The sequence below is a fragment of the Canis lupus genome, chromosome 7 (genome assembly GCF_048164855.1).
Source record: "Canis lupus baileyi chromosome 7, mCanLup2.hap1, whole genome shotgun sequence".
Taxonomy (NCBI): Eukaryota; Metazoa; Chordata; class Mammalia; order Carnivora; family Canidae; genus Canis; species Canis lupus.
Genome location: NC_132844.1, coordinates 66,104,354 through 66,131,973, shown reverse-complemented (window position 1 = coordinate 66,131,973; position 27,620 = coordinate 66,104,354). Strand labels below are relative to the sequence as shown.

At 42.6% G+C, this 27,620-nt stretch overlaps 1 protein-coding gene and 1 long non-coding RNA gene across 3 annotated transcripts in view; one reads left to right on the top strand and one right to left on the bottom strand.

Moving 5' to 3' along the window:
- Positions 1 to 1,791: 1,791 nt before the first annotated feature.
- On the bottom strand, positions 1,792 to 5,257 carry LOC140637100 (uncharacterized). Its single transcript, XR_012034330.1, has 2 exons — positions 5,162 to 5,257; positions 1,792 to 5,050 (listed from the first exon to the last, which is right to left on the bottom strand). It is a non-coding gene; the product is annotated as an uncharacterized lncRNA (long non-coding RNA).
- Positions 5,258 to 5,263: 6 nt separating this feature from the next.
- The window catches only part of CMTR1 (cap methyltransferase 1), a 50,764-nt gene continuing 28,407 nt past the window's right edge, over positions 5,264 to 27,620 (top strand). The window contains exons 1-8 of one of the 2 annotated variants that reach the window (XM_072833204.1): positions 5,264 to 5,533; positions 7,498 to 7,635; positions 17,391 to 17,542; positions 19,668 to 19,826; positions 22,684 to 22,776; positions 24,393 to 24,464; positions 25,625 to 25,719; positions 25,839 to 25,911. In XM_072833204.1, the coding sequence (XP_072689305.1) occupies positions 7,503 to 7,635; positions 17,391 to 17,542; positions 19,668 to 19,826; positions 22,684 to 22,776; positions 24,393 to 24,464; positions 25,625 to 25,719; positions 25,839 to 25,911 (777 nt within the window). In that variant the 5' untranslated portion in view covers positions 5,264 to 5,533; positions 7,498 to 7,502. Of the gene's footprint in view, positions 5,534 to 7,453; positions 7,636 to 17,390; positions 17,543 to 19,667; positions 19,827 to 22,683; positions 22,777 to 24,392; positions 24,465 to 25,624; positions 25,720 to 25,838; positions 25,912 to 27,620 lie in introns of both variants that reach the window. The other variant, XM_072833203.1, reaches the window with a different exon arrangement.

Below are 27,620 nucleotides of genomic sequence, written 5' to 3'. Positions count from 1 at the left end.
GGCTCCATGCCGGGAGCCTGATGCGGGACTCGATCCCCGGACTCCAGGATCGCGCCCTGGGCCAAAGGCAGGCACTAAACCGCTGAGCCACCCAGGGATCCCCCATCCATATTCATTTTTTAAAATATTTTATTTATTTATTCATGAGAGACACACACACACACACACAGAGAGAGAGAGAGAGAGGCAGAGACATAGGCAGAGGGAGAGCTCGATGCAGGATTTGATCTCGGAACTCCAGGATTACGCCTTGAGCTGAAGGCAGACCCTCAACCACTGAGCCACCCAGGCATCCCTTCCTTTCACAAAAATTAATTAAAAATGGATAACATACCTAAATGTAAAACACAAAACTACATATTTCAAGAAGAGAACGTAGGAGAAATCCTAGTGACTTTGGGTATAATTATGACTTTTAGGATACAACACCAAAGGCATGACTTATGAAAGACTTCAGTAAAATAAAAAATCTGTTCCATGAAAGACAATGTCAAGAGAAGGAGAAGACAGATTGGGAGAAAATATTCATAAAAAGACACATCTGATAAAGGAGGGCTATTTAACACATATAAAGAACTCTTAGAACTCATAAGACAGCAAGCAACTCAATTAAAAATTAGGTCAAAGACCTTAACAGACACCACACCAAAGAAGATATACAGATGGCAAACAAGCACATGAAAAGATGCCCCACATAATATGTCACCAAGGGAATGCAAATTAAAATAATGAGATAGTATTACACACATATTAAAATGTCCAAAATCCAGAATACTGACAACACTAAGCACTGGTGCTGGTGTGGAACAAGAGGAACTCTCATGCATGCTGGTGGAAATGCAAGATGGTACAGCCACTTGGGAAGACAGTTTGGTAGTTTCTTTTAAAACTTAATATACCCTTAAGATATGAGCCAGCCATTGTACTCCTTGGTATTTACCCAAAGGAGTTGAAAACTTCCACACCAAGAAAAATGTCCACACCAAGACCTCCACATGGATGTTTATAGCAGCTTTATTCACCATTTTCAAAACCTAGAAGTACCAAGATATCATTCATTAGATAAATGGATAAAGAAACTGTGGTAATCCAGACAATGGAATATTATGGAGCACTGAAAAGAAACGAGCTATTAAGTTATGAAAAGACATGGAGGAAACTTAGTGCATTTTACTTACTAAAAGAAGCCAGTCTGAAAAGGCTACTTATTATATGATTCCAACTATATGACACTCTGGAAAAGACAAAATGAAGACAATAAAAAGATCAGTGGTTGCCAGGGTTTGGGGTGGGAAGGGAAGAATAGGCAGATTGCAGAGGACTTTTAGGGTAGTGAAAATACTCTGTATGAAGCCATAATGATGAATACATGTCATTATACATTTGTCTAAACCCTCAGAATATACGACACCAAGAGTGAACCTTAATGTAAACTATGGACTTTGGGTGATTATGATTTGTCAATGTAAGTCCATCAGTTGTAACAAATATACCTTTCTTCTGGAGAATGTTGATAATGGGAGAAGTTCCCTTCAATTTTGCTGTGAACCTTAAACTGCTCTAGAAAAGATAAAGTCTTTTTTTTTTTTAAGACTTTATTTATTCAGGGATCCCTGGGTGGTGCAGCGGTTTGGCGCCTGCCTTTGGCCCAGGGCGTGATCCTGGAGACCCAGGATCGAATCCCACATCAGGCTCCTGGTGCATGGAGCCTGCTTCTCCCTCTGCCTGTGTCTCTGCCTCTCTCTCTCTCTCTCTGTGACTATCATAAATAAATAAAAATTAAAAAAAAAAAAGACTTTATTTATTCATGAAAGACACAGAGAGAGTGGCAGAGGGAGATGCAGGCTCCCTGCGAAGAACCCAATGCAGGACTTTATCCTGGATCCTGGGATCACGCCCTGAGCTGAAGGCAGATGTTCAACCGTTGAGCCACCCAGGCGTCCCAAGACAAAGTCTTAATAAAAACAAAAATAACACTAATTCAAAAAAACAACAACAAAACACTAATTCCAACATATGTACCCTCACAAGGCTAGAGCCTGTTGATTTTCTTTTATGTTGAAAAATATTAAACATTTCCTCATTCTTTGTATATTGAGTAATTTTGGATTTTATCTTGTACACTTCAAAAATTATGCATGTGACTCTGGGTCTTGCTCAAATCCTATGGAGAATGTTGATTTTGTTTATTTGTTTCTGTTTGGTTGTTTTTTGTTTTGTTTTGTGTTTGTTTGTTTCAACAGGGAACTGACTCAGGTAGGTCCAAACCACAATTTCCTACCTACCTTCTGTGGGCTGTGATTCTAATGGGCTGTAGGCTTTGCTATCATAGTCATCTTGTGACTGTCTGAAAACTGGGATGGAAGTGGATTAAGGAAACAGACAAAACAACCCCCCCACCCCCCCACCCCCAGTTTCTCTGATCTGTAGGAACATCTTTCTTGTTTCTGGGATGAGAAATACATGGTTTCTCTTGAAGCTCTATCCTCATCTGCTGCATAGTGGTAGGTTTCAGGCTACCTTTCATTCCTAGCCAGGAAATAGGGTAACAATTAGGAAACTTACTTCTGATTTGGTGGTTCTTTGACTTTGGATTTCCTTCCCTAATAATCCTGCTACCATTTACTTTTCAGAATCCTTAGATAGATGTTCCATGCATTCTGCCTAGGTTTTAGTTGCATTCAGTGGGAGAAATGGAATGGAATGTGTTTTCTACATTTTTTAAAAAGATCTTATTTATTCATTCATGAGAGTCACAGAAAAAGAGGCAGAGACACAGGCAGAGGGAGGAGAAGCAGGCTCCATGAAGGGACCCCCATGTGGGACTCGATCCTGGGAATCTGGGATCACACCCTGAGCCAAAGGCAAATGCTCAACCGCTAAGCCACCCGGACATCCTTGTTTTCTCCATTTTGACAAGAATTGCAACTTTCTGGTTTTATTATTGAGTAATATATATATATATATATATATATATATATATATATGTATATATATATATATATTTTGGTGTAAGTCATCTGTCAGATATATCGTGAATATTATTCTCTCAGTTTGTGGCTTACCTATTCAATTTCTTAATGGTATCTTTTGATGAGCAAAAGCCTTTAATTTTGTTGAAGTCTATTTCAACAATTTTTTCTTCTTTTAATGCTCTTTGGGTCTTTTGTTGAAAAAAATCTTTGTCTCCTCTAAGTCTGCAAAGATATTCCCTTATGTTTTCTTTTTTTAACTTCCTTCCCCCCCGCCCCGCTTATGGAGATATAATTGACATATAATATAGTATCCAGTTTAAAGTATATAACATAACCTGATATATGTATATATTATGAACTGATTACCACAAATAAGTTACTATCTATCACCTCACATAGTTATAATTTTTTTCTTGTGATGAGAACTTTTAAGATTTACTTTTTTAGTAACTTTCAAATAAACAATATATTATTGTTCACTATGGTTGCCTAATGTTTTCTGTTATAGGCTTTATCATTTTTGCTCTTATGTGTAGGTCTGATCCATTTGATTAAATTTTGCATATGGTGTAAGGTAGAAATCAAGGTTCATCTTTTGTCTATATATTTATCTAGTTGTTCCAGCCCTATTCACTGATTTTACTCATATATATTAAAAACTAATTTTATCTTTTCTCTATTTTTAAATGCATTATTTAATGTTTTACATTCAATTACAAATCACAAAATCTGTTAATTATATTTCAATATAATTGATTTCCTTTGTAATTCTTAATTTCCTTTGTATTGTATTTTATGCCCTTCAAATTATATTTTGAGAGTGGGTCCATAAGCTTTACAAGATTACCAAAGGTGTCCAAGGCACACATATGTTAAGAATCCCTGGTGAGGTGGAAAAACACTTAGCTTTACAATCAAAGAGGCCTCGGTTTAAATGTCCATTTGCTGCTTCCTAGCTCTGTGACCTTGGGTACATCACTTAACCTTTATTCACCTTCCATACTTACACAGATTCAATAAATGTCTATTGAGCACCTACTACCAGCTACTATATTAAATCCACAAGATTTAATGCAGACAGATGGGGATAACCTTTCCTGTACAAAGTTTACAACTGGATGGAGGAGGCAAGTGAGTCAAGGGGTCATTACACAACACTGTGATAAGTGCTTTGATAGCAGAAAGACAAAAAACTATGGGAACTTGGGGGTGGGATTCCCAACCCAGACTTGTGGAGTTAGGAAAGATTTCCAGATAAGGATGCTAAACATCTCAGGGATAAGTGGACATTAGCCAAGCAAAGGGTGAGAAGACTATCCAGGTAGGGGGTTGTACCCTTAAGAGACATGGGGATGGGGAGAAAGGGCCAATAACAGAAGGCACGACCGCAGATGGGGTCAGACTAAAGAGTTTTGTAGCCATCGTCAAGACATGAGTTTCAACCCAAGAGAAATGGGAGGTCGAGTCATTGACGGGTTTTAATCATTGATAGGTTACAAGATCAGAATACATTTTAAAAATTCTATACTACAAGCATCACCACTGGAGACAGGAAGAATGATTTGGAGATTATTGGAGGAATCCTGTTGAGAGGTGAGTGTATGGCTTGTGCCAATAGGGATGGAGAAGAATGTATGGATTTGGGAGACAATTAGGAGGTAAACTCAATGAAGTGTGTATCGGAGGCTCTGGGGAATGAGGGAGATAGGGCCATCCCAGATTTCTGGTTGGACCAACAGGATGAACGGTGGCACCGTTCACTGGAAAAAGAGCAGGTTTACAGAAGAACATAAAGTCAGATTTGAATTTATGGGTGTGAAGTGACTGACTAAGGATGTGAAGCAGACTTCTGGCCATATTGGCCAGAGAAGCGGAAGGGGGGCTTGGGATGGGAAGCCATCTGTTTCCACACGGGAAGATGCCACAGGCAGCATTCCTTTTTTCCTCCTGACCTTCGTTCAGCAGCTGTTGAAGATGTACTATACGCGGGATGTTGGGGATACAGCGGTGGACCCGAAGACTGGGTTTCTGCCCCTAACCAGTTCGCCGTTTACCTCTCTCGACTTGTTCTTAATCTGCAAGATGAAAATAATAACGGGATCAAATGAAATGAGGTGACGTGACGACACCTGCTCTTCTGATTTCTACGTCTGTGGCTCGCCCCGCAGAGCGGGAAGCGAGGATACCTCGGGCACCGTGGCTTTGGGATCCTTCCCCTCAGGCTCTTCCGCGCAGGCGCCCCGGCCCGCCCCGGGTGGGGTGGGGGTGGGGTGGGGTGGGGGTGGGGCGGGCCCGAACCTGAGCCTTCTTCCCCGGGGCCAGGACCCGGCCGCGCGGAGGGTGCGGGCGGCCCGTGACGTCATCAAGCTGCGCAGCCCGCAGGGCGGGACCCGAGCGCGACAGCGCGGCCGGCGGACCCGGCTGGCTGGTGGGGAAACGAAACTGAGGGAGGAGGCGGCGGCTCTGGCAGCGGCAGGGCCAGGCCTGGTGGCGGCGGCGGCAACGGCGGCCTGACCCCCGCCTCTCCGCTCCCAGGCAGCTCACTCTCTCCCCTCAGCGTGAGTGCCGACGCGCGGCCCGGGGGGAGCGAGCGGGCGGGCGGGCGCGCGGGCTTAGCATCCTTCCCCCTCCACCGCCGCCTCGGCCGCGCACCGGCGGTGGTGACCCTCGCCGCCCCTCCCCCCGCTTCCTTCAGCCCTCCCCGCCCCCACCCGCCCTCCCGCTCCCGGCAGCCCGAGTCGCCGCCGACGAACGTCTGTGCGCACACATTCACACACTCACGTTGTTTTCAAATGAAAAGACTGGCTGGGAGAGCTGCGACCTCCTGTCGCTCCGTGGATAAGGGTGGCAGTGCCAAGCCGACACCTTGGGAGAGACGACTGGACAGGGGGTGTGAGCCCCTGCCTTGAGGGAGCAGCGGCTAGAAACAGGCCTCGGGGCTTCCCTGCCCCGAAGGGAAGTTCGCTGCCGGCGCACGTTCCTCTGGCCTGTGCGGGTCACTTGAGCGGGCCACTGGTTAAGGTGTGCGGCCTTCCCTCCTGCGCCTCAGGTTTTCCCACTGGAAAACGAGAGCGTTGGAGTAGATGATTTGGAAGGCCCCGATCGAAGGTGGCCTGGGGAGGAGCATCAGTATCTCCTGCCTTTCACACAACTCTTTACTCTCCCACCCCACCCCCTTTGTTTTTGCACCCACCCCAACGCAGTCCACATTGAGTTCCCTGTGCTTGCAGTCTCCCAGAGTCGCTAAGAATCAGATGGCCCTTTTTGCTTTTGTTAGGGGCCTTTTTTTTTTGGCGGGGGCGGCCTTTAAGACGATGGCTTAAAGTGAAACGTGGTCTTGCTTTCTCTTTGTTCAGCGTCCCCCGTTCTTCCTTCCCCAGGATAACCCCTGCCTGTGGCTAGTAAGAGAGACTGCCTCCTTAGAATAAGATCATGCGTTGGGTTGACTGGCTCATCCTTGAGTTGTAGAGAAGCGAAACATGTGATTCAGGGTTTTGTGAGGTTGAGGGCATCAGCGGTGTCTTTGCCTTGCGTTGCTCTCTGGCTGCTGTGTCCATGTTAAAAGCCTGTTTTGTCACTCTGCACCTCCCCTTCCTCAAGGAATTGCAGCCCAGTTGGTCACCCACCTGTCTGCTCTTAACGTTTTGAGTTCTTTCTCTGAGTCTTCTTCTAGCCCATCAGTTGTATGTAAACCACACCCGATTCACTACTGCTCTCGCTTGCTCTTTAACTTGATCATTCCTTAAGGTTTCAAAATGTCACAATCACTTCATTCCATCTATTTTTTCCCCTCAATCTTACCTCTCATGTACCTACCCATGGGCATGGATAATGGTGACCTGGGACCTGATTGTTTCCATTCTTTTTTCATGGAGGTGTGTTGGTGTTCTTAAAATTATTTTCACACCAGAGTCCTATGATACGGCTACCTCTGGTTTCAATAACTTTCCCACTCTTCTGTTTCCTAAGTCAACCACTGCTTCCATTCCTTACCCTCATTGAAAACTCCCAATTCTTTCATGTTTTCAAACATCCTGAAATAAACCAAAACCAGTATTCGTATTATATTGTGTAACCTCTTAATTGTCTGGATAAAAATTATAATGGTGATGGAGCAGTCATTCTGAGATGGTCCCTTCACCTTGTAAATATTGGTTCATAATCATTAGGTTTCATAATTAATGTCCAGTATACACATGGCCAATGTTGCATGAAAAGTATAGAATAATAAGTACCCAAGACCTTTTACCCCTCTGTGGCTTGTGACTTTTTGATATCTGACATCAAGGCCCTGAGGCCTCTCAATTTGTGAGCTCCACACATTTTCCAGTAAAACGAACAGCTATTATTGAAGACTAGAGCTTGGCTAGCATCCTTCCTGGACCTCAGTTTGAGAAACTGGCACTGGAATCTGTTTGGAATTGCCAAATCCCATCCCTTTGATGATTTATATTTTGGAATCCCTACTCTGATCCTAGTGGCTCTGACAAGGGCAGCTGACGATCTGGATTTATGGTTGCAGTAACAATGAGGAGGAGAAATGATCCAGAATGCACTGCCCCTATCAAGAAACAGAAGAAAAGAGTTGCAGAGCTTGCCCTGAACCTGAGCTCTACGTCTGATGACGAACCTCCCTCTTCTGTCAATCATGGAGCAAAAGGTATGCTTGCCCATGTGATGTGAAGCCACTGGCCATCTGGTTATTTGAATCCCAGGTGCCTGAATTGGGCAGAACACGGTCAGCTACCCCTTGAGGGAAGTTGAGCAAGTTCTACAGAGAGATGTTGGCTCTAGCCTCTCTTCCCTTCTGCTAGTCTACTAAGAATGGGCAACTTGTTTTAGATAAAAAATTGGAATGTTAACAGTACTGTCTTAGTTCTGTGGCTAGTCTTGCAGTAGGTGGCACTCTTTTGCTGCCTTAAACCAGTTGGAAGTAGTGGTGAGCACTGAGTGCCCTGTGCTGTTAATTGCTGCTAATGATCCTGGGGCTCTTTCACAGGGGATGGGCTCTTGGCTGCATGAGCTGACCTAATTCCCCTCAGGTTTTTGCATTCTGTTTTCTCAATTCCCTCAGCTGTTGTGATCAGAAACACCCAAATGAGTTAGAGTATCCCTGTGTTCACTGTTGACACTAAGCTCAAAAGATTTCACTGATCTGGTTGAAACGAACATTTTACTCTGCCTGTTTTTTAGGGTTATGGACATACAATGTCCATAGATGCCTTTCTGTGAAAGAAATTGTAGAGTGCCTAGGAGCTTGCTTGCCTCAAATACCAAGCAATTAGAAGCAGCTCTATTTGCATTTACCTTGACTTGCCAGCTTTATTCATTTCCTGGGGCTGCTGAAACAAAGTACCACAAACTTAGATGGCTTATAACAACAGAATTTTATTCTCCATAGTTCTGGATGCTACATGTCTGAAATCCAGGTGTCAGCAGGGCCACGCTCTCTCCGAAGGCTCTTGGGAAGAATCCTTCCTGCCTCTTCTAGCTTCTGGTGGTTGCTGGTGGTTGCTGGCAGTCTGTAGTATTCTTGGCTTATTGCAGCATAACTCCAGTCTTTGCCTCTGTGTTCTCTCTGTGTAGGTCTGTTAGAAATTTTCCTTTTCTTATAAGTCATTGAATCAGGGCCCACCCTAATCTAGTATGACATTATTTTAACTTGATTACATCTACAAAGACCATATTTCTAAACGTCATGTTCCTTGGTCCAGTCCCTCCAAAAAGGGACACTATTCAACCCGTACACCAGCAGTCTTGCATTTGGGGATCCTTTGCTGGATCACTAATAAATTAGAATGAAATTTAGTAACAGATTGGTAACTGAAAGGGTGTGAAGCATCCTTTGAGAGTGGCAGGAAGTACTATTTTTACAAGTGGTAGGCTAATTGAAGGGCAGTTACTCCTCAGTTGTGCTGAGAAGCTGGTTCAGAGGAGAAGCTTAACAGGCAGTACAGCTGAAAGCATTTGGTGCAGCTGTGGTCCCAGTTGAATAAGAGACTCTTAAAACCTTGTGTGTGGAGATATGAGTGCCTTTAAAGTTGTCACTGTGGATTCCAGGCTTTATGTAATTGAGGTTACTACATGGGGGGGGCAAAAACATACTGGGTGTAGTGGCTCTAGGGACTGTTGAAGAAAGGGAGTTTTGTTTTTCACCTGGGATTTTTTTTTCTTTTTTCCTTTTTTTTTTTTTTTTTTTTTCCACCTGGGATTTGAACAGTGTGGTGAAGGTAGAGTCTCCTTAGGTAGAGCCACCTGGGTTATTGGGAGAGGTGGCCTACAATGGAAAAAAGGGAGAGCACATCTGGGGGAATAAATGTACTCAGGTGTTGAGGTATCTAGTTCTAAGCTGATCTCAGGGGGCATCTTTTTGAGGCATACCTCCCTCACAGGTAGAGGGAGGTATGGTTAAGGATCTTTTAAAGGAATCAGGCTTTTAAAATTGAGATTATCCACACACCCGCACCCCCCACCCCCGCATTTCCCTTAATTATACCAAGTAGCTTTAACCTTTTCTGGAAGTAGCACCATGTGATTCAATTAGGATTGACTACTGCTCTTGTGAGTACAGGATGGAAATCTAAATGGCCAGTACTTTGTATGAGTTTGGCAATAGGCCATTTGGTCTTTTTTTTTTTTTTAAGAGGGAATGAGAGAGAGAGGGAGGGAGGGGCTGAGGGAGAGAGAGACTCTTAAGTAGGCCCCACGCAGAGCCTGATGTGGGGCTCAGTCTTATGACCCTGGGATCATGACCTGAGCCAAAATCAAGAGTCGATGACAAACCCACTGAGCCACCCAGAGGTCCCTGGTCCTTTTTATTTTTCAGAAAATGAGGCAGGAGGCAGAGGCAAATAAACATTGTTAGATTTCCCTGTTAGCTTATTTTAGCTTTTGTATTGTCACAAAAACAGAGCTGGGGTTCTGGTGTCTTCATCAGCAAGATTGCTCTCTGTGACACTCCACCCACCCCATACCTGGCATGGAATAAATGCTCCATAAATATTTACTGAATAGAATTGATCGAAGGCAACAGAGTATCTTTTCCAAGAAGCTTAAAATGTTTTACCTTTTTCTTTTTAAAGATTTTATTTATTTATTCATGATAGAGAGAGAGAGAGAGGCAGAGACACAGGCAGAGGGGGAGGAGCAGGCTCCATGCAGGGAGCCTGACGCAGAACTCGATCCCGGGACTCCAGGACCACGCCCTCGGCCAAAGGCAGGCGCTGAACTGCTGAGCCACCCAGGGATCCCCGCTTTACTTTTTTCATTTTGCCTATCTCTCCTCCATTCTATAGAAGATAATTTCATTAAATACTTAGCATTTATATTATCTCTGTTTGAAGTTGGCTTTTTTTTTTTTTTTTTTTTTTTAAGATTTTATATATTTGAGAGCACAAGTAAGGGGGCAGGGAGGTTTCCTCCCCCCGCCAGGCAGGGAGTCTGATGTAGGGCTCAATCTCAGGGCCCCAGGATCATGACCTGAGCCCCCCAAGTGTCCCCTGGACAGTGCCCTGGTAGCTCACTGTCTTGTTAGACTACATATCCACTGAAATTTATATGCAGCTTTCCTAGTCAAGTCATTGGATTAAAGCAAATGTGTTTCCTTTTGCTTCGACCACTTCCACCTGGGCATAATGCTGAATAGATGATTGAAAGATGCTCTTTAGGGAGTACATAGAAAAAAAAAAGATAGTAGTTACAATTTCTGTCTTTCTGGGCCTTATTTGTACCTTTCTCTGCTAGATCAGTGTGATGACTCATTAATAAATCTATTTAGTTTAATCAGTTTGTTTATTTTACTTTATTGACAAGGTAAGTACATTGCCAGGTCAAAGATTGATGTCTGACCGGAGTAAAGAATAAAAGGGATAATGTAATGGCCACTGTGGCATCCTGTGTTCTTTTGAGTATTTTAGGCAGAGTTTGAAGGCATTTTAAAGCCTAAATAAACTCTTGGAAATTCACTATTAAATAACAACCTTCTGAAGTAAGAAGAGGCAGAGAGAGGTCATTTTGTTCTTTTTGGTTGTTTCTCTCAGGGAAACTGTGGTCTAGACTCCAAGATAATTTCCTTTTATCCTTAGCTGTATATCCAGTGTGGGCTCCTGGCCCTCCCACAGCGTGTTGCTTTGGAAGTTGCCAGGCCCTTTTGCTGGCACCACACTAGTTAGTGCCTTCCCCTCCACCAGGTTTAATTCTTCCCTAAATAGGCTATTCTCCCTGAAACACCATCGCTTTCTTGTCAGCCCAGATTCATGACCTTAATCAAAAACTTCCTTTATCGGTATCTGTTTAAATTGCTCTAACGAGTTACCATTTTGTCTGACATGAAGGAGAAATTGAGTCTTTAAACAGGAATGAGTATATTCCACAGCAGTTGTTAGGCAGGATGTGATATTTATTAAAATCCATAATTTATTCTTCTGTATCTGTGTGCTGCTCACCTTGGCCATTAGTGGGTGGAGCTGCCCCTCCGTATGTGTTGTCACTGTCATTTTTAATCTTGGCATGTTTGCCCTACTGTTCTATTGCCATGTAAAAAAATTTGCCCTACTGTTCTGTTGCTATGTGAATAATTTTGAACTTTTCTTTTTTAAAATGACTTAAGAGTAATGATATTTAACAGGTGGAGAAGAAATCTTAAATGAAAACTCTAAATAATATTTTGGGCTTTCTGTTAGGTTTTGAAGGGGAGCTCACGGGAAGGTAAATGGTAATGCCACCCAGCTTTGGCAAGTTCTTAATGAAACTAATCATTTTAATAGACTGACCTTATTGCTTCTGTTAATTTAGATCTTCATTACAAAATTGCTCTGTGTTTGCTGAATTCTTACCAGTCTTGGGGGATGAAATCTCCTCTTTAGTTATTGCTGCAGCCATAACGGTTGTCTTCTTTCCATCTGAAAAGAGTGGCCCTGAAGGCCCAGGGGTGAAAGTCGTCAATGGCTGTGGCTGTTGTGGACATTAGGACTAATCTAGGCAACTTTGTCTTAAATCATGTCAGGCTAAGAATTGACTTCAAATACCATAAGAAATAAAAGAAATAAGGCTTATCCAGCACACTTTCTTGGTCTCACAAAGAAATGCTCAGTAGGATGGTATTTTAGCTTCCATTCAGCTTTACTCTCAGAACCTGTACAGACATCTGCACATGAGGTAACACCTAGGGAGGAGGAATGGAGTAGAAAGATCTTTGTCCCAGACTCTGGTGTTGGTATTTTATACCAGATTCACCACCGATTTGCCTAATGAGCCCTCCACCCAAATTTGGTTCTCCCTGTCATTTTGGTCCAAGAATGTTATGAAGACAAAGAAAACAGAAGATTTCTCTCTGAGATCTGAGGGTGGTTCGTACCCTGCATTTGGAGGGATAGTATACCATTGATGTGTGCCCACTGATGGGTCCTCAAGCAAACCTAATTGCCTGGTAACTCCACCTAGAGCTGGGCCAAGGGCATACTCTCCTTTGAAGGATACCAGGTTTTCCTAACCTTTTCACAGGTAGACCTATGAATCCCCAGAAAGCTGGTGAAAAGAATAGTACTGATTTAACATTGTAGCTTCTCGTCAGTCAGGACCCTGGATACCTGGGCTTCACAGAAAGAAACTTGAGGGCTGTGCTCAGGGAGCTACCCACATTCCTGGTACCCCTTCTTTCTTCAGTCAGTACAGATTGAAGGCAGGGAAGCAACAGAGTGAAGAGAAATCTGCACCTTTGGAAGCATAGTTCTTCAGCATGTGGGCCCTCTCTTATAGAGTGCATCTCTTTCCCTTGCATGGGAGATTATAGATGAGAGACCCAGCATTAGTCTTGAGCCACTTGAGTGGTCTTTCCCCTTAGATCTGCTATCCTCCCAAGATTGGTCTGGAAGGAACCAAATTCCTCTCAAGGCGTGGAATGGTACTTCATTTCTTTATAGCTTTATTTTTTAAACTCTAAGTTTCAAATGAATATATTCTTATTTCTCACACAGAAAATGCAGAAAAGTACAAAACAGAAAATAAATATAACCTCACCTCACAGTTTCCATGGTTACTCATTGTTAATGTTCTGGGTCTTTCCTTCTGAGTGGCACTCTCTGGCACTCTGTGACATGTGCTGCGTTGGTCTATGTAAACAAGTTGGCTCCTTATTGAGGGAATTGGATAGGTTCCTTAAGAGGAAGGGGTAGGGGTACCTGAATGGCTCTATTAAGTGTCTACCTTCCGTTCAGGTCATGATCCTAGGGTCCTGGGATTGAGTCCTGACCTGCATTGGGCTCTCTTCTCAGTGGGGAGTCTGCTTGTCTGTCCCTCCTCCTTGCTTGTGCTCTCTCTCTCTCTCTCAAATAAATAAAGTCTTAAGAAAAAAACATGAGGAAGGGGTAGATTTGGTGCCTCTCATCTAGGGATATTCTCAACCAAAATTTCTCCTTGCTAATTGCTTAGGAGCCAGAAGGTTGGTTTTCAGTTTATTCTAATTTTTTCAAACATGTTCCTCTGCCTTTTCTTTCTTCTGCAAAGTGTTATATTCTTAAAAGAAAATGGGGATCCCTGGGTGGCGCAGCGGTTTGGTGCCTGCCTTTGGCCCAGGGCGCGATCCTGGAGACCCGGGATCGAGTCCCACATCGGGCTCCCAGTGCATGGAGTCTGCTTCTCCCTCTGCCTGTGTCTCTGCCTCTCTCTCTCTCTCTGTGACTATCATAAATAAATAAAAAATTAAAAAAAAATTAAAAAGAAAATGCATGTTTATTTTAGCTATCTGATTTTTTACAAAGTTTTATTATTTTAATTTTTTTTCATGAACCAATCTAAGTTATTTAAGCTATCTCCTACCATAAGCAAAGGGCTGGAAGGTGGAGCTTAAAGTCCCATATACTTTTCTGGTCCTCCTGCAGAGTCATGGTCCAAACCAGTGCTGTGGTCCACACTGGGTAGTGGTCCAGGTTCTCTTTATTAATTTTCATAGCCAGTTGGAAAGGATTCACATGAGAGTTAATGGAATGGAGTGTGAACCATCTCCCCCGAGAAAGGGCTTGGACCTGATGAAGAGATAGTCGTAGGCGGCGAACTCAAGGCTCTATATGCTCTCCAGGTGCGACTTCAGGAAGACGGTCAGCATACTCACTCCCTCACTGGTGAGCTCTATGAAGTAGGGGAGTGCCTTCCACATCTGAGCTGAGCCCTCCTCATTGCTGTGAGCACCACTCAACATGGACTGCCCCAGCTATGCCCCAGACCTACCTAGCAGCCTAGAAACCCAAGACCCAGCTGTCACTACCATTTTTGACCTGGACCTTAGTTATTTGATTTTTAAACTCTGTGAGGGTAGGATTATTTCTTTAGGAGAGTGCCCCATTGTGTATGGCATTGACCTTTTATAGAACATGTCCTGAGCCAAAGTTATTGTCTAATCAATTCGACAATACCAGTGTTTTGTTCTATGACAGGTCTGACAGATGTCCTATTTCAGCCTACTGGTCAGAGGGGTGGGGAACTGGGAGTTCTTAAATAGTAGTCCAAGGAAGGCCCAATTCTCTGTTAAGATAATCGATATTTTGGTACTCATGCTTAAATTCTTTGTTGTTTAACCTTTTTAAAAAAATTTTTTTTATTTTTTATTTTAAAGATTTTATTTATTTATTCATAGAGACACAGCTAGAGAGAGAGAGAGGCAGAGACACAGGCAGAGAGGCAGAGGGAGGAGCAGGCTCCATGCAGGGAGCCGGACGTGGGACTCCATCCAGGGTCTCCAGGATCACGCCCTGAGCTGCAGGCGGCGCTAAACCGCTGCGCCACCGGGGCTGCCCCTAAAAAAAAATTTAAAGACTTAATTTTTTTTTAAATGGCACCAGGTTATAAAGCAGCTTTATTTATTTGTTTGTTTGTTTATTTAAAGCAGCTTTATTTAAGACCATCTTTGTCAAAGTTTTAATCCTGGAACAAAGTTAAATGTACTTAAATGAGACTCAGGCTTTTTTTGGTAATAGCACAGAGTTTGTCCTATGGGTATTATTATTTTCAAGTTTTCTATATGACATTACTGAACAGAAAATTTAAGTATGTTACAACTCCTAGATTACTTTGAAATGCCTCATTCTATAAACAAATTTATTAGTAATTAATATATTATTGTCAATCAAGACTTAAAATTTTTTTTAAATTCACTGTAGTGAGTACTTAATTTTTGTTAAGTGGAAAGACTCAGTCCAGGTGTTGGAGATAGAAAGTTGAGTGTGACACAGTTCTTGCTCTCCAGGAGTGACCCTGTCCAGTGGGATGCTGTTTGTGATGGGTGTTGTGCTGGTGGTAGTGCTGCTCCTAGAGCACAGTGTGAGGGAGAATTGGGCCTGGGGTGCTAGGAAGGTTTTGCTCTTCTCAAATGCTAACCCTTAACAAATTTGTGTTCTCATGGGGAAGTGGAGGGATCAGTGCAGATAGGCTTTAGAATTATAATGTAATTGCAAGTTATGAATACCTGAATAGTGACCATCATTGAATTATTTTCATGGCTGGCTTTCCTTAACACCTCCCACAAGCAGCCAGGCTTTGACTAGACATCTCTTCTCAGACTTCCTTTCTTCCTTAATGGAATTGTGCTAGTCAGTTTCTTTTTATATTTATTTTAAATATTAATAGGTAGTATATTAACATGGTTCATAAATCAAAAAATATAAAAAGAGAGTAAATGTATACTCCACTGATACAAAATGTAAATCAAATGGCATGTTTTTCACTTTCACTCGTTCCAAGTGATCATTTTGGTTATTCTGTCTCCATGCTTCAACCCCTGCATATGTGGATAATCATTTTTATTTGATGATCTTCTATATATTTCCTTCTAAAAGCTTTTTTTGCAATTACAAGAAACATAAATACATATTCTTAGTTTCTCTCTTTATTATTTATTTGTTTGTTTATTTATTTATTTTAGTTTCTCTCTTTAGTACACGAGTTAGGGTACTGTGTTTCATGCATATGGTCTAGCTCTTCTGTTCATTCGACAGCGTGTCTTGGTGATCTACATATTGCAGTGCATAGAGAGCAGAAGCTCCCAGGTTTTTTTGGTCCTTGGTATCCTCAGCGTTGCCTTAACTTTTTCACCATGCTCCAGGCCAAAAACAATACCTAAAAGTCATATTACTAAGTATTTAGGTCCAAATAACAAGCATTTATAGCCTAACAACTAATATATCTTTGAAAGAATAATATGTGTAAATTGAAAAAAATTTGATTTTATTCTTAAATAAGTACAGTTACTTATTAAGGAAATGTGTACAATGTTGAGCACTGAATAACATCTTAAGCTTTGGGATGAGATTAGACACCACCATCTTCATTTTCTGCTCTGCGTTCCTCCTGATTTATGATTTATACCAGCCTCAATGGGAATATACAGAAATTATTAAGCAGATTTTGAGATACAGTCTCTTTCCAAATTTGGTTGGGTTTGCCCAAGAAATGACCTGAATAAACTGTATCGTATTGAAATAGCTTTCAAGTTAAGGAATTCATATATCAATAAAAGAGAGGGGAAAAGCCAGACAGACATAGTGAATATTTAGAGCTTGAGTCATGCCACTTTGAACCAGGAGACAGGTAATCGACCACTTCTGGCAGCTGGTAAGGTGGTCTTGTTTAGAGTCCTTTGGTAACAAGGTTGTTCACCATGAAGATAATAGTTTAACTTACTCAGGCCACCAGCTTCCTCCTAGAACATTTAGTTGTAGCTCCTCTACTATCCAGTTGATGCTGCTCCATAAGCACCTTCCCTCTTCCCTGTCCTTCCTCTCTTTTCCCTCTTCCTGCTCTTTTTCCTTCCTTCTCACCCTTCTCTTATCCCTTGCTCTTCTTCCACCTTTCCCCCATTAGCCAGCTCTTCTCCGAGGGGCAGTGCTATAGACCTATCCTCTTACCTGTAATTTTGAAAGACGGTGAAAACAAAGGCAGCTAGGAGATTAAACAATCAGAAACTGTTAGTCTCGTGATAGAACATTGAAAATGGAGTTAGGTATCAGTGTTTGGAAATTGATGTTCAAATAATAGCGGAAATAATAATCGTATCTTCAGTAAACATGTTTTATATTTGATGGTGTAGTTTTAAACACATTATTTCACTTAACCTTCCTATAAGCCCATGAGATAGGTATTACCATCTCAGTTTTGTAGGGGAAAACGTGAAAGAATGGGAAAAGACACCTGATATTTTTGAGCTCCCTTCATGTGTCAAATACCTAGGAACTTTCATTTTAGTGACTTGCCTAAGATATCATCGTTAGTAAGAGGTAGAGAATACATATGACCCTGGGTCATTTAATGAACTTGATGTGTGCAATGCATGTACTGAACACTAGGTGAATAAATGAAACTTAGACTTCTAAAGGCTACTTGGTGCCATAAACTCACCTGAACATTTTCTTTTTTTTTCTTTGCCAGCATCTGCCACAAGCCTAAGTGGGTCTGACAGTGAGACTGAGGGAAAGCAACACAGCTCTGACTCTTTCGACGATGCGTTCAAAGCAGACTCCCTTGTGGAAGGAACTTCTTCTCGCTATTCCATGTATAATAGTGTCTCCCAGAAGCTTATGGTATGTCAGTGCTTGGATTGGGTTTCTAAAGCTCCACCAGAGGAGTAAGAGAAGGGAAATTGTATTGGTGTGAAAAGAAGAAAAGCTAGGGCATGAGTTTTTCCTCTGGTTTCTAGCTACTGAAATTTAGTAGAGAGTGTGACCCTCTTCTTAATAGAAGTATGTGTCACTTTTGAATTATCCATGGGAAGTGTCTGTGCAGGCCTGCTTCTCCTGTCCTTTTCAGAGCTGGATCACGCTTAGTCTCCTTAGTAATGAAAGCTCATCATGAGTACATGTGAATGTACTTCCTACACATGGATGTGTGTGGTTGGGTAAAGAGGCTTCCTGCTGTGAGTTTTTGCTCTAGTGAGTGATCTCAAAAGAAGTGACTAAAATCCTGCTCACTCTCAGGTGCCTAAGATAAATTGGAGTAGTATGATTTTTTATATTACTTCAGAAAGAAGGTCTAGTTCTCCTTCCCAGTTTCCATACCCCATTGACATACTAGAAGAAGGAAAGTGACTAGGGAGACCTGCTTGCCTTCTTTATCATATGTTAGTGCATGTGCACAAAGCTTAAGGAAATTCAAGTTTGCTTTCTGGCTAGCTTTAATATTACAGCTGACTCCTCCATTTTCTTCTGGACTCATTTAGGAATGAGAATTGCCACTTCTGAACTCATAGTCAGGATTCTAGTTTGGGGACACAGACTTTGGGGTAGTGGACAATGGGGAGGTTTGTGACCCAGTTGGCCATTTTTTCCCCAAAGATTGATTTATTTATTTGAGAGAGAGTGAGAGAGTGCATGTGAGCATGTGAGAGAGGCGCGGGGCAGAGGGAAGGGGGAGAGAGGGTATCCCTTCAATCAGCCTTTTTGACTGGGGAGAGATTTGTGGGTACTATAGGAATTCTGTCCAGCTCTTGAGTTGGTAATGCCCCTTCCAAAAGGAGTATAGACCCTCAAGGAGGGATTATGTTTTTTTTTTTTAGGATTGGAGTTCTTTTATTAGATAAGGGTTCTTGGGCTTTGGGAATTTGGGTCTCTGATTTTGGGGGTATATAATGGGCCTAGTGACTCTAGAGTTTATTGTGAGCTTACAGACAGTTGTGTCATTAAAAAAAATGTTCTGGGGCACCTGGGTGGCTCAATCAATTAAGCATCTGACTCAGTTTCGGCGCAGGTCATGATTGTAGGGCCATGAGATTGAGCTCTCTTTTGGGCTCTGCCCTGGGTGTGGAGTCTGCTTGGGATTCTTTCTCTCTGCTTGGGATTCTCTCTCTCTTTTTCTTTTTTTTTTCTTTTTTTTCTTTTTTTTTTTTTAATTTTTATTTATTTATGATAGTCACAGAGAGAGAGAGAGGCAGAGACACAGGCAGAGGGAGAGGCAGGCTCCATGCACCGGGAGCCCGACGTGGGATTCGATCCCGGGTCTCCAGGATCACGCCCTGGGCCAAAGGCAGGCGCCAAACCACTGCGCCACCCAGGGATCCCTCTCTCTCTCTTTTTCCTTCAGCCCCTACCTCCACCTCTCTAAAAAAAAAAAAAAAAAAAAAAAAAAAAAAAAGTTCCTGTCCAGTATCTTATAGTACCTACAGATCCATACCTCAGTTTTACATAAAGTGAGTTTTCAATTAGTATCTTGATTAAGTGGGCTCCTCTAGGCTCTCGTTGTCTTTATCTAGTAAGGCTATTTGAGTGGCTGAGGGTAAGGTAGAGTTGCTGCTTGAAACAGTTCCATTTGTAAATTATCTTCTCTTTACCAATTCAACTCTGGCTCTGCTTTTCTGCTTTTCACTTAATCAGACAAATTAGCTGGAAGGGTAGTTGTGTGAATGTCCAGTGAGATTAAGTGTTCTTGGTGCTTTTAATTACAGCTATGAGGTCTCTTCTCATTTATCCAACTTTTGGTTGCCCTAGACTCTCACCTCCGGAGTAGACAGCCACTGGGCCCATGGTTAAACTGCAGTGACTTATTTATGCTTATTTTCTTCATTAGGTTACAAGGAAAACTTTAGGCTTTCCTCATCTATGTTTCTCGGAGTTTAGCATAATGTCTGACATGTGATAGGGGCTGTTTGTTTATATAAGTGCTCCATTATTATCTGTTTATTTGTGTAAATGCTCTATTTTGTCTCTTTTTCAGGCCAAGATGGGCTTCAAGGAAGGCGAAGGATTGGGGAAATACAGCCAGGGTCGGAAGGACATCGTTGAAGCCTCTAATCAGAAAGGTCGAAGAGGCTTGGGTCTGACACTGCAAGGCTTTGATCAAGAGCTAAATGTAGACTGGCGAGATGAGCCAGAGGTAACTGATGAGGGGAGGAGGAGATGGGAAAGCCAACTTGTGTTTTTGTTTGCATGACTTTATGTAGCCATGTTAACAAACTAGAAGTCTCCAGAGGCAGTGGGATTTGGAACTGGGTTTTTAACATGGACGATATTAGGGATGTCCAGAATGGAAACAGAAGAGAGATACTGAGGGAGACTTGCTAGGGTGTGGATCTGTTAAAGACCAGCGGGTAGAAGATGCTGGAAGGCAGTTTGGCTCCACAAAGAACTTTAATAAATAGATACACCTTTCCACTAGTGGCTAGGGTACTTCACGAGGTAATGTGTTCCCTCTGCTGAAAGGATTCAAAGGAGTTGAATGAGAACCCACTCTCCCACTAGGTGACTGACTGCATTAGGTGCCCTCAAAGGTTCTGCACTTCTATGGGTTTCTGATATCAGCTCTATGTAGATGTTTGTTTATACTGTAGAGCTTTCCTCTTGTGGCTTTAGTCTGCTTATCTGCTTGGGTACCACTGTGTTTTAACCCTAGCTGTCAAAAGAGACACACACCCTTTTTCATGGCACAGGTGATGTTGAGATTTTGTATTTATTCATTTATTTATCTCCTATGTTATTTTACAGAGAATTTGAAGTAGATATAATAAAATAGCTAAAACTAATGATGAAATACTACCATTATAGAATTGAAACTAGAGAAAATAGAACACAAATGTCCTAGTCTTCTATATAAGCTGATGTAGTTGAACTTCACATGTGGCTGTGAACTCTGGAGAATTGATATTTTATTTGTCTCTCTGATGTTCCAGTTCAGGAAAGAACTTCCATGAATTGCACATGATAAAAACCTAATAAGGCTTCAGAGTAAGATACTGACAAGCTAGGAGCTAATGGCTTCTGGGGCTAGGCCTGCTGTGTTGGCTTGTAGTGTGAGGAGATGAGACCAGCAGAATAGCAGATGAGAAAGTGCAGGATAGGGTAAATATTTGTAATTGGGTACTAGATGTAGGGTTTTACCTCAGTGAAATTCTTGGTGCTTTCTGTGTCCTCATTTGTATGAAAACCAGTAAATAGTCCTGATACTCATAGTGAGGCAGAATTAGAACTAAGCTAAACTCAGAATCTTAAATTTGCCCATAAAATCTCTGTTTTTAATGGAGACAGGCTATTGAAATTCCTTTTTGAGGCAAGGCTGTCCTAATTATCGTTTACCATGATTCAGTTTTTCTTATACAAAAGATGCCCTATTTATTGGTTTACCTATTAGTTGGTATCCACTTCTTTAAGGTAGATGAGTCTGGGTTGCCTCAGGTGACTGTCCAATCCCGCAGTCACTGTAGAGGAAGTGCCTGGTGGCTACTGCAACCCAGGAATAGAGAGTGCAAGGTTTGACCCTTCAGACAAAGTCCAACAAAGTCCACTTTGCAGTCCATTTCTGCTCTTAATTTCACATTTCTAGAGATGGGAGATTGAGTCTGCTTATTCTCTCCAAAAGGGACACGTTCAATGTATATGAGCTTTCTTTCCCATAGAGTTTATAACTTATAACCATTTATAAATGGTTAAAGGTGATAGATTTGACTGGGGTGGGGGCGTAATTCACTGCCAGATTCATTGAAAAAAGGGCTTCAGTAAATTTAAACTTTTTTCTGTTGTTGATGGTTGGCTTGCCCTTAGGACCTTCCATTGTGTTACCATTTTATGCCTTTCAGAGCATGTAATACTACCTTTAATTACATTGCTTCAGTTTGCAGTGGTGAATCTCCACACTTGCTTAGGAGGCAGTGTGTAGAGTACCCTGCAGGTTAGCCACCTGTCTAGGTTCTATAATCCACGTCTCTAGCCCAGTGGACATAGTTCTGGCTGCATATTAGAATCATCTGGGGTCTTCTAAAAATGTGATTATACCCAGTTTCTGCCTCAGACTGACAGATTCATATACTTTAAGGGTGGGGCCTTGTTATCAGTACTTTTTTTTTTTTTTTTAATTTTTATTTATTTATGATAGTCACAGAGAGAGAGAGAGGCAGAGACACAGGCAGAGGGAAAAGCAGGCTCCATGCACCAGGAGCCCGACGTGGGATTCGATCCCGGGTCTCCAGGATCGCGCCCTGGGCCAAAGGCAGGCGCCAAACCGCTGCGCCACCCAGGGATCCCTGTTATCAGTACTTTTTAAAAGGACTGCAGAGGGTGTTTGGCTGGCTGAGTTGGTGATGCATGCACTTCTTGCTCTCAGGGTTGTGAATTCAAGCCCCATGTTGGGTATAGAGATTACTTAAAAACAAATAAAATCTTAGGGAAAACAAAGGACTCTAGATATTTCTAATGTATAATGTAATTCAAAAATTAAGAGAAAGCACAGTTGAGATGCCAGTTTCTGCTCTGGGAATGAATAGGCAAGAAATCTTTGTGAATAACACTTGGAAAGGCATCAGGAGGTGAGACCCATTAACATTGGGTCTTCCTGGTATAGTTACTTTTTCATAGACTTACTTACTATATGTACTTCTCTGTGTCTCCAGTGCTCTGATTGTAGGCCCGTTGGGTCCAGAACCAAGTCTTTTTTACTGCATTCTGAGTACTTAGCCCATAGTACGTATTTATGAAATAACATTGGAACAAATGAAAGAAACTTTGAAGGTTTGGGAAGTTTCTAAAGATTCATACTAGAATTGTACCTGGCCTTCAAAAGTTAACCTTCAGCATCCTGGCTCTCAGTTCTCATGTCTGACCACAACATTTGGCTTCAGCTTCCTGGGGCCTTCCCAGTATATCTGAGTCCTTTTTGATTGTTTTGGGGAAGCCCTTCCAAGTTGGGGCATAGCCCTGAGGAGCCATCTTCCCTGACTTACTTGCCTCTTTTTTATTTGTAGCCCAGTGCCTGTGAACAGGTATCATGGTTTCCAGAATGTACCACCGAAATTCCTGACACTCAGGAAATGAGCGATTGGATGGTTATGGGAAAGGTAGGATTTCAGGAAAGTGTACCCTGAATTTTTGGCACTTACCTCCTGACTTTTCTTCTTGAGTCCAGTGTGTGTGTATGTATACTCAGTGTAAGAAAATTGTGAATCTGACCATTCTGGCAAGAATAAAGTTTTTTCTATTTCTTTTTTTTTTTTTTTTTAAGATTTATTTATTCATTCAGAGAGAGTGAAGAGAGAGGCAGAGACACAGGCAGAGGGAGAAGCAGGCTCCCTGCAGGAAGCCTGATGTGGGACTCGATCTTGGGTCTCCAGGATTACACCCCGGGCTGCAGGTGGCGCTAAACCACTGCTCCACCAGGGCTGCCCAAATAAAGTTTTTTCAAGATAGTGTGTCAAGGGCTTTACAGCTATGCCCCTGGGAGATGTGACAGGATTTTTTTCTCCTAGTCATTTACCTTGCAAGGCAGCACAAAATGCATAACTTTGGTCTTCCTCATGGATGCTTTTTAGAGTAGCTTTTTACACGTTTGTATGTATTCTGTCATTCATTGCTGGGCACTGTTCCAGGTAGATGAAAAGATGCTGTCTCTGTCCTCAGAAAATAATGAGGGAGTTGTTACAGAGAGAATTTGTTTAATCTCCTTCTGGAAAACTGTAAGAATTTAGTACATAGCTACCAAATCAGTATGGTCTGGAGAGCAGTTCGCAAAGTGTAGGGCCCCCTGGGGATCTCCAAGACCCTTTCAGGGGCTCTATAGGGTGCAAGTTATTTTCATAATGGTACTGGAAAGTTGCTTTTTTCACTCATTCTCTCACAAGTGTCCAGTGGAGTCTTCCAGAGGCTTTATCACAACCATGAATGCAAATGCAGAGAGGAGACTAGCCATCTTACATTAAGCTAGATAGTAGAGGTTTGTAAAAATGAAAAATAATGCCACTCTTCTCAGTAAAAGTTTTTTTGGGAAATAGTTATTTTTCATAAAAATATGTTATCTATGTTAATGTGTTGTTCTTTCACACTGAATAAATTAAAATTGTCTCGGTTTCTAATAATAAAGTTGGTATGTGTATATCCTCCACACAAACAAAAGCTCTTTGGGATCTTCAGTGATTTTTGAATTGTGTAAAACCTGAGAACACCCAAGTTTGAGCATCATTGGTTTAAAGATGGCCTCACTCAACCATCTGGTTGGATATGACACCCCTGTGAGGGTTGCTTGAGCCCTTATTTTCTCTGATGTTACCAGGACAGTGTCTGGTGTCCGACGTTTGTCCCCTTTACAGGTCAAGAAGCTTCCTGTTTGAAGGACAGGGTTCTGTCATTTAAGGCATCCCTATCCTTTTGCCTCCATGCTCTGGGGACTGACAGCTTGAATGTTTCCTTCCTGTTTGCTTTTCTCAGCCTCAGCATTCACGAGTCTTATATCCATATGGTGCTCTAGTCAGAGCACCCAGGAGGCTGCTTCATCTCACAGCCATCTGGAGTATAGCCAGAGGGAGTTAGGATTTTCCCTTTCCTGCCCCTCAGGGATTGATATTCTTGGCAGAGACTCAAGCCCCTTCTTGCTCTACTCACTTGGAACCCTTGTTTCTCCATTCATTCCCCCAAATGCAGTCATACGTGATCAATATTGGTTGTTTTCTTCTTTCTGTAGAGAAAGATGGTTATTGAAGACGAGACAGAGTTTTGTGGGGAAGAGCTGCTTCACAGTGTGTTGCAGTGTAAGGTAAGGCCTGTGGCGAGAGCTGGGCTGGAAAACCTGGTGTGAGCGCATGTGCTGGGCTCTTCCAGTCTTTTGAATTGATTGTGAGGGAGAGCTCAAATTTAGCTAAGATTTTTCCTGGAGATTGGATGTTTGGCTTGCTACATTTCTCCAAAGGTATCCTTCTTTCTGGGGCCTTGTAGTGTTGCACTGTCCCTGTGGCCAGTAGCCAGGAAAGGCTCCACTTAACCTCATTGGGTTGGTTCATTATAGTCCTGAGGGGGCCTGGCATAGTGAAAGGTTTGGATTATTCTTTAGTGTCAGATAGACCTGAATTCACATCTTAATTTTTTAACTTTCTTGCTGTGTGACCCTGGGCCAGTTGATCTAGCTGCTCTGAGTTTGTGTTGCCTCATCTATAAAATGGGAAAAAAATACTTCCCAGGATTGTTGTGAGAATTAAATGGGATAGTCAGCGTGAAGCTCCTACTACTTGGACAAATGTTAATCTCTCCTTGATAGCTTTTGGCATGACTTTGTATCAGGAAGTACACATTGCCCAGGGCAGAATGAGCCAGGGAAACTCTGAGGAAGAAATGGGTTGGAGAAGAAACAAGGCCTAAGACCAGCCTCACCAAACTTATTTTTTTGTAGGCAGAGGGTTGGGAATAGCCTTAAGGTGCCTAGAACTCATGTAAAATGAGGCTTTTTTTTTTTCCTCAGGGAGAAAATTGGAGAAGGGAATAGGGTCCCTGCTGTGTGGGTAGGTGCCATCACAAAACACCGGTCTTGGTTTGTTTTGTCCTCTGAGGAAGCTTTAATATCAGAATTCTGGTCCCTAGGCAAGTTGATGATGGCGTGGAGAAACAGATTTGCTCTGAGGACTTGTGATGCCAACAGGTGGTTTGTGCCTACCCACAGGTGCCATTTATTAACCACTTACTGTACAGGATCTAATTACATTTTATTTGTTTGTTTTTTTTTTAACCACTTTACAGGTGAAGTGGTTGAGAGTCAGAGTGTTGAGCAATTTGTCTAGGGTCACACAACTGGTCATTACAGAGCTGGGATGCAGCAGTATAGTAGCTCTTTCGAGGGCTGAATTGCACTCCTCAAGCTCTTAAGCCCCCTGTCCCATCCTGGAGGGTGGTGCTTATCTTGAGGTTCTGATTCTCTCTGGGCAGAGTGTGTTTGATGTCCTGGATGGAGAGGAGATGCGGCGAGCTCGGACCCGGGCCAATCCCTACGAGATGATCCGAGGAGTGTTCTTCCTAAACAGGTTTGCTGACATTCCCTACCTGTCCTCTCCCCTGACATGCACTGTTCCATTTCTTTGTCTGAGCCTCAGCTTTCCATACATCTAGTATACTGAGTTGCGCTTTTCTGTCTTTATTGCAGGGCAGCAATGAAGATGGCTAACATGGATTTTGTGTTTGATCACATGTTTACAAATCCACGGGACTCTTGTGGGGTGAGAACAAGATTCTTTGTCTGAATTCATAGCCCTAAATGGCTTTAAGCTTCAGTGGCCCAGAAATTGCCATTTGTGTGATGCTAGTAGAGTATTCCTGCTCTGTGACAGAGATTTTGCTTTGAGCTCCTCAAATTAGGTCCCATGGTGCTTCCTATGGTCCCAGGGATGGTCCAGTAAGCAGTTGTCTCGAGGGCTTCAGGCCCAGAGCTCTAGCCTCCAGCTTTGCAGATCCTGCTGCTTGCCCCAGGTGGAGGAGAGCAGGGCTTGCAACAGTGGCAAAGGGACATTTCTGGGCAAAATCAGCTGTTGTGACATCTATAAGTGTAGGGAACAGAGAGGGGAGTGTATGAGATAGAGCTTGGGCCCTCCTGCTCCATTTAACATGTATTTATCCAGCTCCCACTTTGTGCCAGGCACTAGGAATATAATTTTGAATGAGATAGATGTGATCTCTTCCCTCATGGCACTTAGGTTCTGGACGTTTTGGTGAGTTCAAGAACTGGTAAGGGTGAAAGGTGAGGATGTTTGTAAAGCCCTTCTGTAGAGGCCAGTTGTTGCCAGGGTGAGTATGTAGTCCTTACAATGAGCTTGTTTTTCAAATTCAAATTTGTGACATCATCTGATTGGGGTGCCCTTTGTGGTATGAGAAGGGAGTGCTTGGGGAAATGTGAGTATTGAATGAAATGTAGGCATCTGGATCCTTTCACTGGTGTATTTAAAATCAGTATCGTGTCTGAAAATACAGGCTGTGGTGTTCAGTGAGGGATTGTGAGGCAGGAAGTACAGCACTTATATTGTAGGTGGTGTCACTTAAGTTCTTCCCTTCTTTGGGCCTCAATTGCCTCATCCCTGAAATTAGCCCTACTAACCTGTCAGAGGATTGGGGTGGGACCAGAGGCCCTTAAGATCTGTTCCAGTTCTAAGACCTGTGATTTCAGATGTGGCCACTTTCCCTTTCTGCCTTTCTGAATCAGCTTTGTGTGGGATCATAATTATTAGATTTTGCCCCTTCTCAAGAAGTGGTAGAGCAAAATGATTTTCTACTCTGTTACCTCTCGTTTCTCTGAACACAGACACACCATAATGATAGAGAAAGAAAAAAGGAAATTTCATTCTAGCATTCCCTTCAGGGTTTCAAAGCATTTTTACTTACTCAGTCCTAGAAAGTTAGTTCTCTTTGACAGTGAAGGGCCAGGAGCCAGCTGTTCCCAAACCTGTTTCTGCTTCACTCACTCTCCTTCCACTAGGCCCCCTGATTATCCACCTGCTAAAGGAACTTATTTTCTAAGTTCTTTCATGTTTCAGTTCTACCTCCCTAACTGCTTCCCTCCATGCTGGCAAAACTGGCATGTGGACCCCTCTAGCCTATATTCATTTCTCTCTCCCAGGCCTCTCTTGCTGTTCTCTAGGACCAGCAGGCAGTGCAAAAGGGCTCTAGGAATTAGCATCTTGAGAAAATTAGATTGATATAATGTTGCTTTAATTTTCTGAGCTCCAAATGATTTCCTTTAAACCCCTGCCTGGCAGAGGAGCTCTGTCAAGCTGCTGGGAAGTCACAGCATCATTTTGGGCTTTTGAGTATAAACGCCTCCAGCAGCTGGTATCTGGTTATTATCTTTTGCTGTCAGGAAAATGAAATAGGCACCAGGGTTGTACCATTCAGGTCAAGGGTGGAGATGTTCGTTACATAGGAAAAGGCAGCTGTG